The sequence below is a fragment of the Lotus japonicus genome, chromosome 3 (genome assembly GCF_012489685.1).
Source record: "Lotus japonicus ecotype B-129 chromosome 3, LjGifu_v1.2".
Classification (NCBI taxonomy): domain Eukaryota; kingdom Viridiplantae; phylum Streptophyta; class Magnoliopsida; order Fabales; family Fabaceae; genus Lotus; species Lotus japonicus.
Genome location: NC_080043.1, coordinates 16625891 through 16643464, shown reverse-complemented (window position 1 = coordinate 16643464; position 17574 = coordinate 16625891). Strand labels below are relative to the sequence as shown.

At 35.7% G+C, this 17574-nt stretch overlaps 1 protein-coding gene across 1 annotated transcript; it reads left to right on the top strand.

Moving 5' to 3' along the window:
* The first annotated feature begins 1987 nt into the window (after positions 1-1987).
* LOC130745291 (succinate-semialdehyde dehydrogenase, mitochondrial) lies at positions 1988-16441 on the top strand. The gene is made up of 20 exons (XM_057597464.1): positions 1988-2160; positions 2528-2641; positions 3920-4019; positions 4695-4743; positions 6626-6713; positions 6794-6904; positions 8734-8796; positions 8887-8997; positions 9485-9550; positions 9635-9712; positions 9814-9891; positions 10712-10778; positions 11365-11450; positions 11724-11756; positions 11870-11902; positions 13268-13368; positions 14451-14536; positions 14641-14747; positions 14838-14915; positions 16031-16441. The coding sequence occupies exons 1-20, from the start codon at positions 2041-2043 to the stop codon at positions 16067-16069; spliced, it is 1608 nt and encodes a 535-aa protein (XP_057453447.1). The 5' UTR covers positions 1988-2040; the 3' UTR covers positions 16070-16441.
* Positions 16442-17574: the final 1133 nt, after the last annotated feature.

The following is a 17574-nucleotide window of genomic DNA, read 5'->3' as shown; positions in this document are numbered from 1 at the left end:
CACCCACGCACGCACGCACACACACACTCTCTCTCTCTCTCTCTCTCTCCCTCCCTCTCCTTCTTCTTCCTTCTTCAACGTCCATACCCATAAAAAAACTTCCTCCCTCTACTTCCCTCTCCTCACTGTCGTCGACCACTGCCACCGTCGACAATGGAAGATACCGCCATCGCCGGTCACCTCTCTTGGAGCAACTTCACCCACATCGAAATACCCACCGTAAGGTACTGCACTGGATTTTCCCTTTTTTTTTTGCATTTTCTTGCACTCTTAAAGTGCGGCAGTAATGCACTTTGTAAGTGCGTTATTGACACACTCTTACAGTGCGTTAACCGCGCACTTTAAGAGTGCGCCTATAACACACTTACAAAGCGCGTTACTGCCCTCGCACTTTGAAAGTGCGTTTGTGTCGCACGTTTAGGGATGGTAGTGAGTAGGGTTTGGGTAGGGTACTATAGTACTCATCCCTGTACCCGCGTTTTCAAAAGATACATGTACCCGTCCCCATACCCGCGTGGGTAGCAATTTGAATTCCCGTCCTCGTACTCTGTAGGTACCTATATGTTTGTACCCGTATCCAATACCCGCAACTTAGTTAACGAAAATACAATTTTCATTCTTTAACAGAAAATAATATAACTACTATTATAAAATAAAGAGCATTAATTAAAAATACAAAAGACTATCCAAATATTTAATAAGTAAAATGATTCATTTTTAAAAGAGTAAGTTAGGAAGTTATAACTTTAATTAATTTTGTTGATATGTATACTTCCAAGTGTGTATGTATATAATAAAAATAATTAATAAATGTGTGCGGGTATGGGGCGGGTTGGGTACTATAGTATCCATACCTGCACCCGTACCCACTATTTTTTGCGGGTAATTATCCATACCCAACCTCATACCCGTTTAGCAGGTTTTTACCCTACCCATTGTTGGTATTTTTGGCGGGTACCCAATGGGTCTCAGACCCATTGCCATCCCTAGCACGTTACAAGTGCGACGTTTAACGCACTTTGAAAGTGCGTGAAATTGCAGGTCTGTAATAGATGCAGGTTTTCAAAAGAGTTTGCTTACAATTTGTTTGTTTGTTTTGACCATAATAGAATGAGTCTCCCTAAGCCATAAAGTTAACATGTCTGAATCAAAGCAAGAAGAAAGACAGTTAGTTAATGCAGTAAACTTTCCAAATGTGCCAATTTAGGTGGACTACACTCAGAAGTCAGAACTTTACCATAGGTAAGGTAGCTTTCATCAGAAATTGAGAACTGTACTAAATTTATATGTGATACCAATATATGTGAATGTGTGTAGGCTTTTGCAAATCGGGATGAGGTTCTGGATTGAGTTCGAAATGTAGGGAAGCAATTAGGGGTTGTCATTATTATAAAAAGGTCTGAAAACGGGGGCAAGAGCAATGAAACCAGTGACATTGGGGTGCGAGCGGGGTGGCACCCACATTCCGTACGAGTCTCAATTGAAGCGGTAGGGCACTGGAACAAAAAGTGTGATTGTCCATTCAGGTTAAAGGCGAGACCAAGGGAAGAAGATGGAAGTTTTTGGAAGGTGACTATCGTACGTGTATACCACAATCATAAGCCATCAGAGACGTTGCTTGGCCATGCATATGTCGGTCATCTTTCAAGTCAAGAAAATGCCATGTTGGGTGAAATGGTCGACAACAAAGTTAAGCTAGGTGACATGTTTCTAGCATTGAAAAATACTAATCCTCAAAATCTGACGACCATCAGACAAGTGTATAATGAACGAATGACATACATTAAATCCAAGATGGGGCTCTAACATAAATTCAGCAAGTGCGTAACCTATGTACTTACAAAGTGCGATAGATAAAAAATTTAAGGGTGCTTTCGAGTTTCAAATAATGAAGGGGAGGTCAAACTAGATGAGATGATGGTGAGAACAGCTAATGCAATTTTGTCACCATCCTCAAAATATTAATACCACAATTAAGCAAAAAAGAAGGAATAATTTGACCATTTCCAAATACCACCGCTGCAGTTGATATCAGCAGTGATGATTAGTCATATGAACATGGCACTGCGATCCCCGATGCTTCTCTCTCGCTATTCCCATCTCCTCTCTGCTAAACTGCAGATTCAAATGCACCTCTCCACTTCTCCCCTCACTCGCAAGGCATGCATGCCCTCCTTTTTGCCTTTTTACTTTCCAATTGACACACCCCATTTCCCACTTTTTTTGAAAAGTTGCATAGAATCTCAAATTGATTGCAAAGTCGCAAACTTTTCACCTATGCATCATGACCCAGATGAATTTTTTGCTTCGTTTGTGTGTTTTTAACTAAACATTGTGGTCAACTGTTGTATTCCAAGCGATTTCTTGTTGAAAATGTAAACCCATTTAGTTCAAGGGTGCAAAACTTGAACCATTTTGATCTATTTATTGTTGGAGGATAGAAAAGATGGCACTTTCTTTGAAGGAGCAAATGAATTGATGTTGTTGTTATTTAGTGCATGAGTTTATGGGTCTGTTTTAATGGCAGATGAGCACGGATGCACGGAGTATTGCCTCTCAGCTTAGTAATTCTGGCCTGTTGAAGACTCAGGGCCTTATTGGAGAGAAATGGAGTGATGCTTATGATGGAAAAACCATTCAGGTATGAATAGAAGCTGTTACTTAAATTTCTAAAGTGGACCCTTTACTTTAGTGGAGCCATTCTCCCTATTGAGATTAGAGAGGAAAGAAAAAATTTGTGAATCTGATTTACTTATTGAATGATTTGATTCAAATGAGTTCACAGTATACTTTGTGTAGGTAGCGACGACAACTGATAGGGATAGCAAATTCTAGCTGATTCAACTTACTAACAGCTAACTGCTTGTCTAATTGTAACTAACTATTAGAGTTAGGATACTGTATATTATGTGCAACTGATCCTATATACTCCAATACTCTCCCCTCAAGCTCAAGGAGTGTATGAACGTCTCGGAGTTTGTGTACGTTGAGCTTGTATCTTGGCCTGGGGTCTATAAATCTGTTAGTGGAAAGTGGTTTAGTTAAGATGGAATGCGTTGGAAAGTGAGATGCTTGTTGATGACTTTTTCTCTTACGAAGAAAAGTTCCAAAGCTTATGTTTGATCCTAGTATGCAGGACAGGGTTGTGAGCCAAGGAAACGGTACTGAAGTTGTCACGATGGATGTAAGGAATTGTAATTACCACTTTGAGTTCAACAAGTAGTGTTTGAGACTACAATGAATCAGCTGAAACCTCAGCCAAACAGTGGCTCTCAGCCTCACAACTATTGTGAGCAACGACAAATGGTTTGCAGGATGACTGGGAAATCAGGTTGGGGCCCAAGAAAACCACATGCTCAGATGTAGGTCCAGTGTTATCTAGGTTAGTGGCCCAGTCCTCATCAGAATAGCCCGACAAAGGCCAGGGACCTCAAGATGAAGAAGGTATTAGATGCAAACCATAGGTAACAGTCACGTTAAGATACCGTATAATCTGTTTTCCAGCTTGGCAGTGAAAACATAGAGGATTAGCCATGGATTGGAAGACGTTTAAGTGAAATTCTCAATTCCAGTCTAGTGGTAGTAAGGTACTGCAAGGCTCCCACAAATGATCTATAAAGGAAAAGTTTTTATTAGAAGAAATTGAATTAACAATAAGACTTGTGATAAGAACCTTAGGAGAACCATACCACAAAAGGTAGCCGTTGTAGCTGGAGAGCCCAAGGCCTTATTAACCCCACACTAGAATCCATACTTCCGTAAGATTTTGTAACTAAGTGTTAGAGTTAGGAAGTATGATTCCCTACATTATACACAACTGATCCTATATGCTCCAATACTCCCTGTTTATCGTTATAAGTTCCAATGTATTGCTATTTTTTTGGAATCTTATATATTCAATATTTCAATGTTGTGGCAGGTTATTAATCCTGCTACTGGTGATTCTATAGCAGATGTTGCATGCATGGGTGGAAGAGAGACGAATGATGCAATTTCCTCTGCCTATGATGCCTTTAGATGTATGAAACTTCACATTTTGATGCAATATCCTTTTTGCAGACTAGAAGTAGATTTGTGTGTATGATATTAAGTCTACAGTGATCAAATAACTTCTTTTTTACATCTACGGAAAATTAGCTTAATGTCTGGGATTGTTATGTTTAATAACAATAACAACTTTCGTGTAAGAATTGGATAATCTCAGTTGAGTCATTCTTTTTTTTTTTCCCTTATGAACTTGCAGACCTATCAAGTTAACTTTTGTTAGCCAAAATTGGGTTAGCTTCAATTTGAATCTGAGGGTAGATGTTAGATGCACTATCCTTTAAAAGATTTGCAACTTTGAAAGGGAATATGGACAGAGTTTCATTTAATAATTGCTGCTGTAAAACATTCACCTCTGTGTATTTGCAATATTATTTTCTGTAGTTACTAGCATAAACTAAACAGTTACATGTTTCAATCTTACAATCGGTGATGACTATTACTCTAGTTGATTTGGTTCCATCATAATATTAATCATGCCCTTTCCAATTTTACTTTTTCTGTTGGATTGATGTATTATTGGTTCTTGATATATGTTTTTATTTATCCTTGTTATTTTAAGTGAAATGTTCAACTAACTAAAAATTATGTTTTTGGTATATTTGATTATTCATAATATTATAATAATTAATTTTTTTATCTCTCTGTAGCATGGAGCAAAATCACTGCTGCTGAGCGAAGCAAATATTTGAGGAAATGGTATAGTTCTTATCTGCTAATTTTATGGAAATTTTTTATTTACCTGCTGGCTTGTATTTGTTTTAAGCAATTGTGACCATTTAGTTTCTGTTAATGTAATTTGGTTGACTTATTTTAGCCAGAAAAACTGTTTTTTCTAGCATTATTATTCAGCAGTACTATTAGAAATAATAAACAACATTTCCCCTCAAGCTGGAGCACATAAGTCATGTGTTCCTAGCTTATAATTAAAAGGAAGCTGATCTGAAAGTATGTTTTCTGTATTTTTTTCAATATGATTTACCCAATATTTATATGCTAAATAGAAGAAATCATTCCTAAATTATATCTTAAATCAATCCCTAAATTTTAGAGATAGGGATATGCTGAAGAAGGAAAGTATATAATATATCAATCAACACCCCCCCCCCCCTCAAACTGGAGCGTATATATTAGATGCATCCAACGTGGTACATATATATGTTATCCTAGGACCCCGGAAGGACTTAGTCAACATGCTAGCTAGTAGATCCAGTTCACATCAGATGGATAGATGCCTGAAAGGACCGTTTCTTTGATGAAGTGACAATTAACTTCTTTATGCTTGGTCCCCTCATGAAAGATTGGGTTTGATAACATACATTGCTGATTGGTTATTACAAGAAAGTTCTATAGGACCTATCTCACAAATCTTCAAATCCTGGAGCAAGTGCTTTAACCACGGAAGTAGAATTAGCCAAAGCACGATACTCTACTTCCGTGTTTGACCTTGCAACGAAATTTACTTCTTGCTTCTTCATGAAATGGAAATTTCACCAATAAGAACACAGTAACCAGAAGGGGACCTCCCGTCACTAATAACAACTGTCCAATCTGCATCAGCATATAAAATGAACTTAGTATGGCTACTATCAATATAAACAAGCCCTTTATCTTATGACATAGCATATATATTAACTGCATTCCTATGACATTCACATGGCGAGTTTAGAAATGGCTCACCATAATGACGGGAAAAGCAATGTCGGGTCTTGTCATGGTGAGACAGTTCAACTTTCCCACTAACTGTCTGAAAAAGCAGCCCACAAAAGTTTCATTTCTTCCTTAAATCACTCCTTTGTGTTTGGCAATATTCCTTGGACAATAGAAGTTTTTGTCTTATTAGAGCCTTTTTATCCAAAGGTTAATAAGTGTCCAGTAGAGTGTCCTTCTAGTTAACTAGCCTTGGAAGGAAAGCTTCAGAATATTCTGCCTTAAGTGACCTTCAGCATGTTCTAAGGTGTTTCTAAGTCTAACACCTTAGAACATCTGATTGTTTAGCACGTATCATCTTCTAACATGTTAGCACTTGAGTGTTAGGCCCAGAACATGATGCTATCTTCTGGTGCTTGCCATCTTCTAACCAAACGAAGTGGCCTTCACAATGTTGACTTAATTAGCATGTTGACCAATTTAGCACATGATTCTTCAAATTAGCATTTGCTCTCACTTAGAAAATATTCCCACAAAACTTTCAAAGCATAGAATATACTACAAACATCATGCTAAACATAACTTGGAGATTTAACATTCACGTCGATTAAGTTTGCAATTGTGATATCCATGACATATTGGCCATGGAAGAGTGCTTGCAACGCACTTTCCGACACACTTTTCAACTCTCTTTCTTTTAGTTGAAATTCATGTTTTTCCCATAAATAGAGAATATAACCCACTAAAGTGGGAGTGGAACCCATATGGTTTACTGGATTCCACATGAAACTCAACGAATAAGGAATAGAGTGTTGGAGATAGTGTTTGCTAGCATTTCTTATTGATCTTTATAATGATGAAAGTTCCCTGAATAGTAATTTCTTCTTGATAATAGTTACATACTGTTACTTTTCTTCTCCATTCTTTCAAGGTATGACTTGCTAATGGCCCATAAAGAAGAGCTAGCACAACTTATAACCTTGGAGCAAGGCAAGCCTCTTAAAGAGTCTCTGGGCGAGGTATGATGGTTGATATTTTGTTATTATGTCTTTGTTATGTATTTTCCCACCTTGAATTTATGAAAGTGACTGTTATTCAGGTAAGCTATGGGGCTGGCTTTATTGAGTTTGCATCTGAGGAGGCAAAGCGTATATATGGGGATATCATTCCTGCGCCTCTATCTGATAGGCGGTTATTTGTTTTAAAGCAGGTAAACTTTGAAGTTTATTTGGTGTCTAGTATTTCATATTTGAGCAGTTTCCTGAGGGAACTTTATACTTTATAGCTAGACTGTATGTATCAATTGATTTCACTGACATGTGTTCATGATAGGATGTCTATACTGAGTCAAATATACTAAAAAGAAGGGAGTATGATGTTTAGCACTATAAATCATGTTAAAGCATTATGGTTATATTTTAACCTTATATATTTTCCAAGTCTAATGTAGTAGTTTTCTAATCTATTACTGTGCGTCACATTTGACCACTTTAGTCTATTGTACCTGGTGTACACAAACTGCACTCAGTGTTGTTAATCGCGGAAAGCCAAAAATCTGCTATGTCAAACTCTCAGAGAGGTAAATAGCGGATAGCGGTGAGCCCTCAGAGCGCTACGCTATACCGTTATTGCGCCGCGATATCCGCTATTTGACAACACTGGCTGCACTTTTTCAAGGAAATCTAAATATTTTATGATGTTAATTACTCTAATTATGCCTGGCATTTAGGAATTGTTTATATTAATAACATCAGGAAAATTCAATTCAAACTAATGAGGCGAAAGACTGAAATAGAGAAAGCCAAAGTAAAAACAAAATTGTTTGTTTAACTTGCATGTTTCCTCGAGTCAAGTTTTTTAACATATCTTCTTTTGGTGGCCTGAGGAAGTTTGTTTTTGATGATTCGAGTTGTTTAAAAGCGTGATAATGTAACTTTTCATGGAAGGCCAACCATAATATATGGCATTAAACTTAAAGTATTCGATTTGCAAATTGCAACAGCTTCATTGAACATTTGTGAATGTGGATAGAAGGGCCATTACTGTATTTTCCGGTTGTTTTTCCTGGGTTTGTATCCATCAAGCATTCCAGTATTTTATGGTTATCTTCAGTATATTTTTAAGATTTGTTATGAGATCAACACTCAATTCCTGCTTTAGACTTGAAAACTCGCCCTGGGTAGTGGGTACCATATCTGTCACTGCACTGTAGCAACACCTAAATACAAGTAGAATTTGGATTCCTGACTCTTCTGACGAGCATTCATGCAAGTCCTTTTTCTTTCCTTACTTGCACTTTGAAGAGATGATACTTATCAACCCCTTTAGAAATCCATAGCTCTGTCCAAGATTAAGTGTGTCGTCTGAGGATAATCTTGATAGATATGTGTTTTATGTGGCTTCAGCTTTGTAGCAGCAGTTGATTTGCTTCTAAAGAGCTCTTTGCAATAACTTGGAACATTTTAATGTATTAGCTTAAGGGGCTTTGGTAGAATGAAAGTGGTATGGTGTATAAGATTCTTATATCTAGAGATCATGTGGTATGTTAGGCTGAGGTGAAATGAATCTTTGAAGGTTCTTCTCAGACTGAGGTCTGACATGGGGCTGGAACATTCAACTTATAACATTTTTTTTTCAAAAAGAAAAAGAAGAATTTGGTTAAATAGGAGATGGCAATCAAATCTAGTTACATCTAATGTTGATGTGAAATATAGCCACTGTCCTAGGAATGCTTAATTTTTTTAGTCATGTGTCAGGGAGGACACATGGAGGTGCTTTCCTCAGCAAATGAAAAGTATATTTCTGTTTTAGTATAAGAATGAGATTAGATTCATTTTTGCTCATCTTAATGGCTTGAGTAGTTTGTCCTGACTTTCAATAATTTAGTCTATGCAGATGCTGCGAGAAAGGGTAGTAATTACCTTATATATTGAAAGTTCTAGATGAAGAATTTACTGATAGTTCAATATTCAATTTCTGTTTCATAATCCTCATATTTAAATACATGGCTCTTATTTACCTCATTTTTGGGATTTGCAGCCTGTAGGGGTTGTAGGTGCAATTACACCTTGGAACTTTCCCCTTGCTATGATTACCCGAAAGGTATGTTTAGTTTTGAATATTTACTGTTCAGATTTTATCCATTTAAGCGAATAGCAGTTACTTTGAAAATTATGATTTCTCTTATATTAGGTTGGCCCAGCCCTTGCATGTGGCTGTACAGCAGTCATAAAGCCCTCTGAAATCACGCCTCTCACTGCTTTAGCTGCAGCAGAACTCGCTATTCAAGCTGGAATCCCAGCGGTAGTTTCAAACACCTACTTTTATGAGTATAATAAAAGTTCATTGCTTGTTGGGCTTATTGGTTCAAAAATTTTCTGTTGTGATGATTGTTAATTTAGTATTGAAATTAATTGTAAATTGCTACACAAGCTTGACAAATATACATCAAGAGCTCTTTTAAGATGATTATAGAAAATTTATTATGATATTTTGATCTGTAATTTACTATATATGTCTTCATGTCAAAACTATAATTTTGTGCTGTTATTGGAGATTCCTTGAATGTGTCTTTTTACTTTAATATTTTACTGTCCTTTAATATTTTGGTCCCATTTCAACTACATTGTCTTTGTAGTTTACTATTGTATGTAGTATGCAGTTCACTTTCATGAACATGTTTGCAGACCCTTTCTCTGCCTTTTTCTATTTCAAATGAAGCTTCATTTGTTTTTTGTTCCTTCCTGCCCATCTTTTACGATTCTAAGAGTTGTGATATTTAATGACATAGGGTGTACTGAATGTGGTTATGGGAAATGCTCCTGATATTGGCGATGCTTTTCTTGCAAGTCCACAGGTTTTGTCACCATGTGATTTTATGAAGCAATTGCCTTTTGTCTGTAATTGAACACTTGAGAAAGAAATTATCAACCTTATTTAGGTACGGAAAATCACATTCACTGGCTCGACAGCTGTTGGAAAGAAATTGATGGCAGGTTCTGCAGAGACGGTTAAAAAAGTATGCTTTGATGTTGTCACCAATTTTCCACAGTGCAGGATCTAGACCTCATTATTCGAATGGATTATGATCCCTTATATATGTGTTTTGTAAACATCTAGGTATCTCTGGAACTTGGTGGCAATGCCCCTTGCATAGTTTTTGATGATGCTGACCTAGACATTGCAGTAAAAGGAACCGTAAGTGAGAAATGATGACAAAACATGTTTATTGTAATGATTATTTTTGTTTAAGATGTTATATTATATGAGCATGTTATATTATTTGCTACGCTGTTCTTGTGACCTTTTAATAATGACTCTAATGGTAGTGGATAGTTCTCAATATGTGACGTCAAAGTGATTACATGAATTTTTTTTAACTGCAATAGATTGATGCAGTTGTCATTTCACTTGGCTGAATTCTTAAATACATACCTTACCTGGGAAAATTGTGCTGTGTTCGCTTAGACATTACTTATCAGTTATCACCTTCACTTGGACTTTTCTTTTTAGTACTGTCAAATGCTTAAGTTTAGGTATATTTCTTTTAGAAATTACTTATCTGTATATCAATATTTCTGTAGCTTCAATTTCTTATATATCTTGCTCGGATGATGTTATTTTATTGAACAATCTTTATAAAGACTGAAATAATTCTCTCTCGTTCTCTCTGCCCAAATGCACAGAGCTTTTTCAACTTTGAGCCTTTAGCAACCTCTCCAGTCTAATTTCAGAAATTTTGGAGATTTTGTGTTCACTGGGAATGGCTGGTTTTGGAGATTTGCTTTCTATGCCTTTTTTATTTTGTTGAGGAATCAATGGATAGATCTGTAGTTGGGCAATTTAAGTATGGGGTGGTAAAAGCTAACAAAGCTGAATAAAATGAAAATTGAAAAGCTTCAAATTTTTGTTAGTTGATAAAATTGGAAGTTGAGGCTCATATTTCAAATTTATGAATCCCCATTCCTTCTGTTTTGATGACATTAGTAATCATAGCATCTCATTCCTTTGATTGCAGCTTGCAGCAAAGTTCCGTAATAGTGGACAGACATGCATTTGTGCAAATAGAATTATCGTGCAAGAAGGTTAGATGAAAATATGAAAATAATAGTAAACTAATTTTACAAAATGCATTTATCTGATTTTCGGTCTAGCTATCTGTTTGACTGTATCATGTTCATGATTCCCAATTTATGAATACTTTGTATGGAGGAGATTTATCACTTTGATCTGTTCTCAGCTCTTTTCTCTTAGTTTCTCCTACCTAGTGTAAGTTGTTGTAATGTGTCTGACATGCTATTATACTAGCTAGTTTATGTCAAGTACCTTATGAAATATTTGTGGGATGCTTCCATTCTTTTATCACACATTACTGTAATCATGAGACATGTTGGTTGTGATTGCAGTAAGTAGTTTCTTATTTAGTTTTGATCTTTTAATTTTGGCATGGAATTTGGTGTTGTTGAAAAAAAAAACTCAGAACAGGAGATAAAAAGGTAAGGGAAATTTCGCTGACATTCTTATAGGTGATTTTGCTCCAATTTGTAGTGTTAGTGTACTCTTTTTGATTGTTTGGCAGTTTCTGTATCACATCAACGTGTTTAGATACATAATTTGTTCAAGTCTTTTAAGACATTGCTTTTCTTTATTTAACCAAGTTTCTCTGTAAAGGTATATATGAGAAATTTGCAAATGCTTTGCTTGATGCTGTTCAGAATATGAAAGTTGGGGATGGTTTTAGTGACGGTGTTGTTCAGGTCTGTATTTCTTTTTATAAATTTTATTTTCTGCTTTTCTTTAGAACCAACTGTCTATGGAAGTTGCATGCCTTATCTCTTTATTAATCTTCACTAGTTTAGACTCTAGACTAGCGTACTTTTGGATACGATAATTCCTTTCAAACATTCATGTAGCAATATGTTTATAATGTCAATACTCTTAAGTCTTAAGATTTCTCTCCCAAATTGATAGAAAATCTGTTAAGCTTTATTCGATCATGCTATAACTGAATTTTACGTATATCTAAACAGGGTCCTCTGATCAATGAAGCTGCTGTAAAAAAGGTTTGTGATTTGCTTTGTGATTACAATTTTCAGTTTGTATCATAGCTGGGTGTCTCCTTCAGTTCATGGTACATCTACTGCCTATTGATTTTCTTTGTGATTTTTCCATACAGGTTGAGTCCTTAATTCATGATGCTACATCAAAGGTTTGTCATCTTTGCTATTCCTCCAGTCTGATTCTGCACTTCATAGTCCTGGACGTTTCTATCACATCCTACTTGACCTCTTAAAATGAAGCCGAGAGAATTCGATAACTAAAATTTTATCTCTTCAAACTACTAACTGTATTTTCCCATCTGAGATCCCCTTTTGGATCACTGATATTTGTTAATAGTGCAATTTCTGTATCCATATAAAACGTTAATTCCCTAGATTTATTCCTACTTGAACAATAAATTAGCCTTTTCCCTCTAGTTAGAAGAAATTGAGTTCCGCAGGATTATGAATATACTCCCCTTTGTAAAAGTTTTAAGCGACAGTATTTTTTTACATTAACAAGTGTCATCATTTTAACAAGGGGAGTATGGGAGGACCGTAGATTTTCCCCACTATTTGGGGTTGGTCATTGCTCAAGAGTACATAGAATACTTATACTGGATATATATTATTAAATTAATCTGGTTTTTAGGACCGATTTGAGTGAGTACAACAGACACAGGGTTTCACTGTAACAACGAGACTCCTCCTTTCATTAAACTGATAAAAAATAACAATCTGCAATCTGATCATTTTCCTCCACATAGACACTCTATTATAAAAGACATCATTGTCCTACTAATACCAGACAATAACTGCCCCTATAAAATTTTAATTACACATAAGCCATAACTTAATAATAACAAATAACTGTCCTTATAGAATCTAACTACACATCAATGCCTTCTAGTAAAAGCAACCGTGTCCTGAAGTTTGAAATGAGGAAACTAGCCCTTGCAAGTTAGTTACTGAACTCTATTCCACCAATTCAGCCACATCCAATTGTGCTTCATCTCCCCCATTCTAATCATCTCACGAGATCAACACCCTAAGTTTCCTCATCAGACACGATTCAGTGGCCCAAAATTTTGGTCACATTGAAAACACCGTCTTTCCTCTCTTCCCCAAACTTACTCTTGATAAGGTAAATGTCTAGTGTCCCTATTTATGAATTGAGTAGCCTGTTGATTATTTGAAGTAGAATTAGCAGTTGATGGTCTAGCAACCAATGCGCATGTTTTAGAATCCCAAACTGGAGTATAGTCTAACTGCCTATCAGATGCATTGATCCAATAATGCCAGTGTGCTTTATAGAAATCAAATTTTTAATAAGGTCTTTTAAGTGGTTTCTCCCAAGTCTTTTTTCCATTCCTTAACTGTCATTTCTACTTGAACAAAAAAAACTTAATTTAAAATGGTTTTTGTTTGTTTGAGTGTACATTTCCATTTAGTTTATTCTTTGGAAAATGTAGCAAGGTGGATAAGGTTGTCAAATAACACTAGTTTCTGATAATTCAATTCTTTTCTATCTGAAGGGGGCAAAAGTAATTATTGGGGGTAAAAGACATAGTCTTGGACTCACTTTTTATGAACCAACCATCGTCAGTGATGTCCACAATGATATGCGCATATCTAGGTAAACCTTTCACAATGTTATCTAATGTTCCTGTCTTGTTACTCGCATTAGACTGAGTTTTGACCAGAAATTTCAATATAGTATTTTATGTATTGTAGGCTAACTGATGTTAGCAGCCATACATCAACTTGAGTATAGTATGATATCTGGTCTTCGAACTTAGAAGCTGAAACTGCACATAAGCTATTTGTTTCCCTTGCCCATACATTATATTATTGGAAATTTAAAGGGTGATAATTATAATTATGGATGTTGTTTTCTTGTTTCTCATCATATTATGTGGAAAATGTTGGTTGTAAGTGTTAACGTTAATTCCAATCAGGTTGTCAGAATAGTGTATTGGCCACTGGTGGCAGTCGGATCCGTATTATAAATTGTAGATTATATTTGTAAGAATAAGCATACTGAAAAAGTGAGAATTGAAGAGAGAAAAGGTTTTGTAACAGAATCAGAGATACATGAGAAAGAGAGAATATACAAATGGTTGTAGGATGTAGAAAATATATGGGAATGGCCTCCTTCAACTAGATGCTTGAGAAATATTAACCGCATAGTCCTTCACTATCATTCATCAAACTTCTATAGATCACCTTGAATCCATCCCCAATTAATCACCTTGATTCTGAGGCAAACACTTCCATAATATTCTTGAAATATAAATTGTGGTTTTCCTGTCACTAAAGATTAATAAAAAGTTTGCGCCTCTTTGGCTGTTTTATGATAATAAACTGTCTGTAGTAGGGATACAGAGGCACTTTTAGATGCATGCTAGTCTCTACGAAGTACAACCAACAATTGAGTTTTCTAGGAATACAACTGTGCAGAAGTGTTTATCTTTTTTCTGCACAGCTATCTTATGTTTCTGAGAATGTAGCCTTGATCTGACTTTGGTGATATGAGGTATCAAACCAATGTCTGTAGCTTATACAGTTTATAGTGCTATTACTAACCCTGCCTATATTCTTTGTTTTAATATGGGTTTTTTTTCACCTTGCCTTAAATTATCAGATGGAGCTTTATTGTTAAATTTTAGTAGACTTTAGTTCTGATAATTCCATTATATGATTTATCTTACACACCAGAGAAGAAGCATTTGGACCTGTTGCGCCCCTTTTGAGGTTCAAAACTGAAGAGGATGCTATCAGAATTGCCAACGACACTAACGCAGGTAGTTCTTGTTGCCCTATTTAAGAAAATGCTATGTTATTAGTTTTGCCATATGGGTTACGGTTTATTGACCATGGAACCATACCTTTCCTTTTACATGTGAAGGTTTGGGTTCATATGTATTTACAAACAGTATCCAGCGATCATGGCGCGTTGCTGAGGCTCTTGAATATGGACTTGTGGGTGTTAATGAAGCAGGAATTTCAACCGAGGTTCATCTTATTCCTTATGAAATGAGATTAAGTGTTTGTGAGATTATTATTTCTTAATGGACTTATATACTTGTATATGTGCTGATGCAGGTGGCTCCATTCGGTGGTTTTAAACAATCTGGCCTAGGAAGAGAAGGATCCAAATATGGGATGGATGAATATTTGGAGGTAAGAACAAATTCAAAGTGTTAATTTATGCAACTTTCGGCGTTACTATAGAAACAAAACTTCTGTATCGTCCATAATCAATGTTTTGCATTAGCAACTTGAAAGATGCTAGCAACATTCACTCTAACACTCATTGTTTGGTCGAAATTCATGTGGGTCCATTAAACTATGGACTCACTTCCAATTTAGTGGGGCCCACATGAATTTTAACTGATAAATGAGTATTGAAAAGAAAATGTTGAGTGTTGCTAGCACTCCTCTAAGCAACTTTTATCGTGCGATGTTTGTAAATGTCATTTTGTTTGTAGTTTAAAGAGGCAAGAAGAGAGAGGGCATGCTTATGAGCAATTTTGAGTTTCGAGGAGAGTTAGTTAGGGGATTGTGTTGCATTGTTGATGGCATTGTAAAATGTTTTCGATGCTTTGGGTCAATAGAAATTGGTTGAATGACATTATTGTCCTCTTGGATGTTTACCGAATGAACTTTGCATGTTTGAATGCACAGTAGAAAACCATGGCATACCAAAATCATGTTGGACAGATGCAACTACCATGTATCCAAACATGCACTTAGAAGATTCATTGCGTTGCTTTTTCTCAAAGCGAGGAAAAGTAGACAACTGCATTTATGGTGACATATATCACATATTATCAGTTGAATGCTATTAAATAAGTTTAGAAAATAAAAAAAATAGAGTTTCTGATGCTAAAGTGCAATTTTATTCCTAATGATACTGTTTGTAACTGTCACTGTGTCGCTATTTTGTCAAATATGGATATTGCTCTTCTCTTGGGGTTTTAAGCTTCGTGGTTGTGAGCCTCTACATACAGTACAAAACTTAGGTGCAGTTCCATAGGTGCAGTTTTTGCTGTTGTCAAATCACAACATGACCCGTGGGTTGGAAAAATAGAAATTGAGGGAATTTATATTGCATTAATTTTTTTTAATATAACATTAAGAAAGTGGACAACTGTATTTTGAATTGGGCAACATCATAAGCAGTCCTATATGAGTACTGTATCTAAGTTTGATCTCTCTATATAATGCATGCACATTAAGCTTGTCATTTCTTTTTGATGAATTTTACATTACAATGTGTGACATTAATTTTCCAGATCAAGTATGTCTGCTTGGGAAACATGAATAAAGAGTGAAGTGTTTGAGGTGTATACATGAGGCAGTATCAAGCTTATGCAGGGTTCAGCTATGGTTCAAATGTACTTGGAGTTTGGAAAAGGGAGGGGTTACCCTATTTTTGTTGATATGGAAGAAGATACATGTAGCTGTTCCCATTTTGTGTACAAATAAGTGTAGGCTTGCAAAGGAGAGCCTCAATTTTCTTTGTTTCATCATTTTTCCTTTCATTTTCATTTCCTTCTCTGTAAGGTCTTTTACAATATTTCAAAGAACAATGTAGAAGGTCTGAGATTTAGAAACAATGTAAATACCTTTTTAGATGTCTGGTTAGAAGTGTTCAATGGATTACTGGTGCAATGAACTCCATATACTGGTCATATCAGGTTAAATCTGGCCAAGTCTAACCTTTATTGATTCTGTTTTTGGATTTTGGTGTTTAACTTGAGACTTGACTCCTTCGGGTGTGTTTGGTGTAGGAGATAGAAAACGAGTAGAGAGGAATATAGAGAGAGGAATATGTGAGAAAAAGAGTAATTATTTAAGTTGTTGGGTATGAGATAAATAGATGAGAAAAAGAGAAGAAAGTTACATTTCATGATAAATGATATCTTTACCCATAAATATACTATAAATGACCCTTGCGAAAGTTTGGATAAATAACCCATCGTCCAATCACATTGAAGATAAGTGAGTTGATATTTTTATATTTTATTTATTAATTTATTTACAAAAAATCTTATTGGTCCATTGAGTTGTGGGTTAGTAACCCACATGGTCATTTAGACAATCCCATCTCTCGGCAAAATCTTCCCTAACAACTACGACACTAGTGATCTAAGTCATTTAAGGAATGAAGGGAATGAGAAAGTATAGAAGTTTGTGTTGGCTTATCTATTCTTTTAATGGATAACAAGTACACTCCTCCTCAAGAAGGATGGGATAGGATTATTATGGGCGGTAATACTTCATCTAGATATTTATTGTGGCTACAAGTCCAATGTTAAACCCTAAACAACTTGTTAAGCTGGATCAACCAACCAAAGAAAAAAAAAGTATTATCAAAAAATGATTACAATATATACCCAACTGTACATGAATAATATTGTGTTATAAAAGGAACACGACATAGAAATAACAAAAATAAATACCTTAATAACCCTAATAAAACAAGCAGAGCTATTTATTTTCATCTCAGGTATAATCTAAAGCTCATGTGACATTTAGGTAGTGTTTGGTAATTGAATAGAATATGATGATTGTTGAAATCATAGTAGTTAATTGCTGCAAATTGCACCGCTATAACATTGCCATATCATAAGTCATAACCCCACCTCGCGATTCTGAAACAATTACGTCGCGAATCACCGTCGTGGCTGGAGCATCGTGATTCGCAGACAATTGCAGCAGATCGCAGAGCTACAAGGAGAAGATAAGCAGAACTCGCGGAAAAACCTAAATTGCCCTTGAAATTTTGTGATTAGGCTAAACTTTGAAGGTGCTTTTGGGATTTCGCTTCTGAATA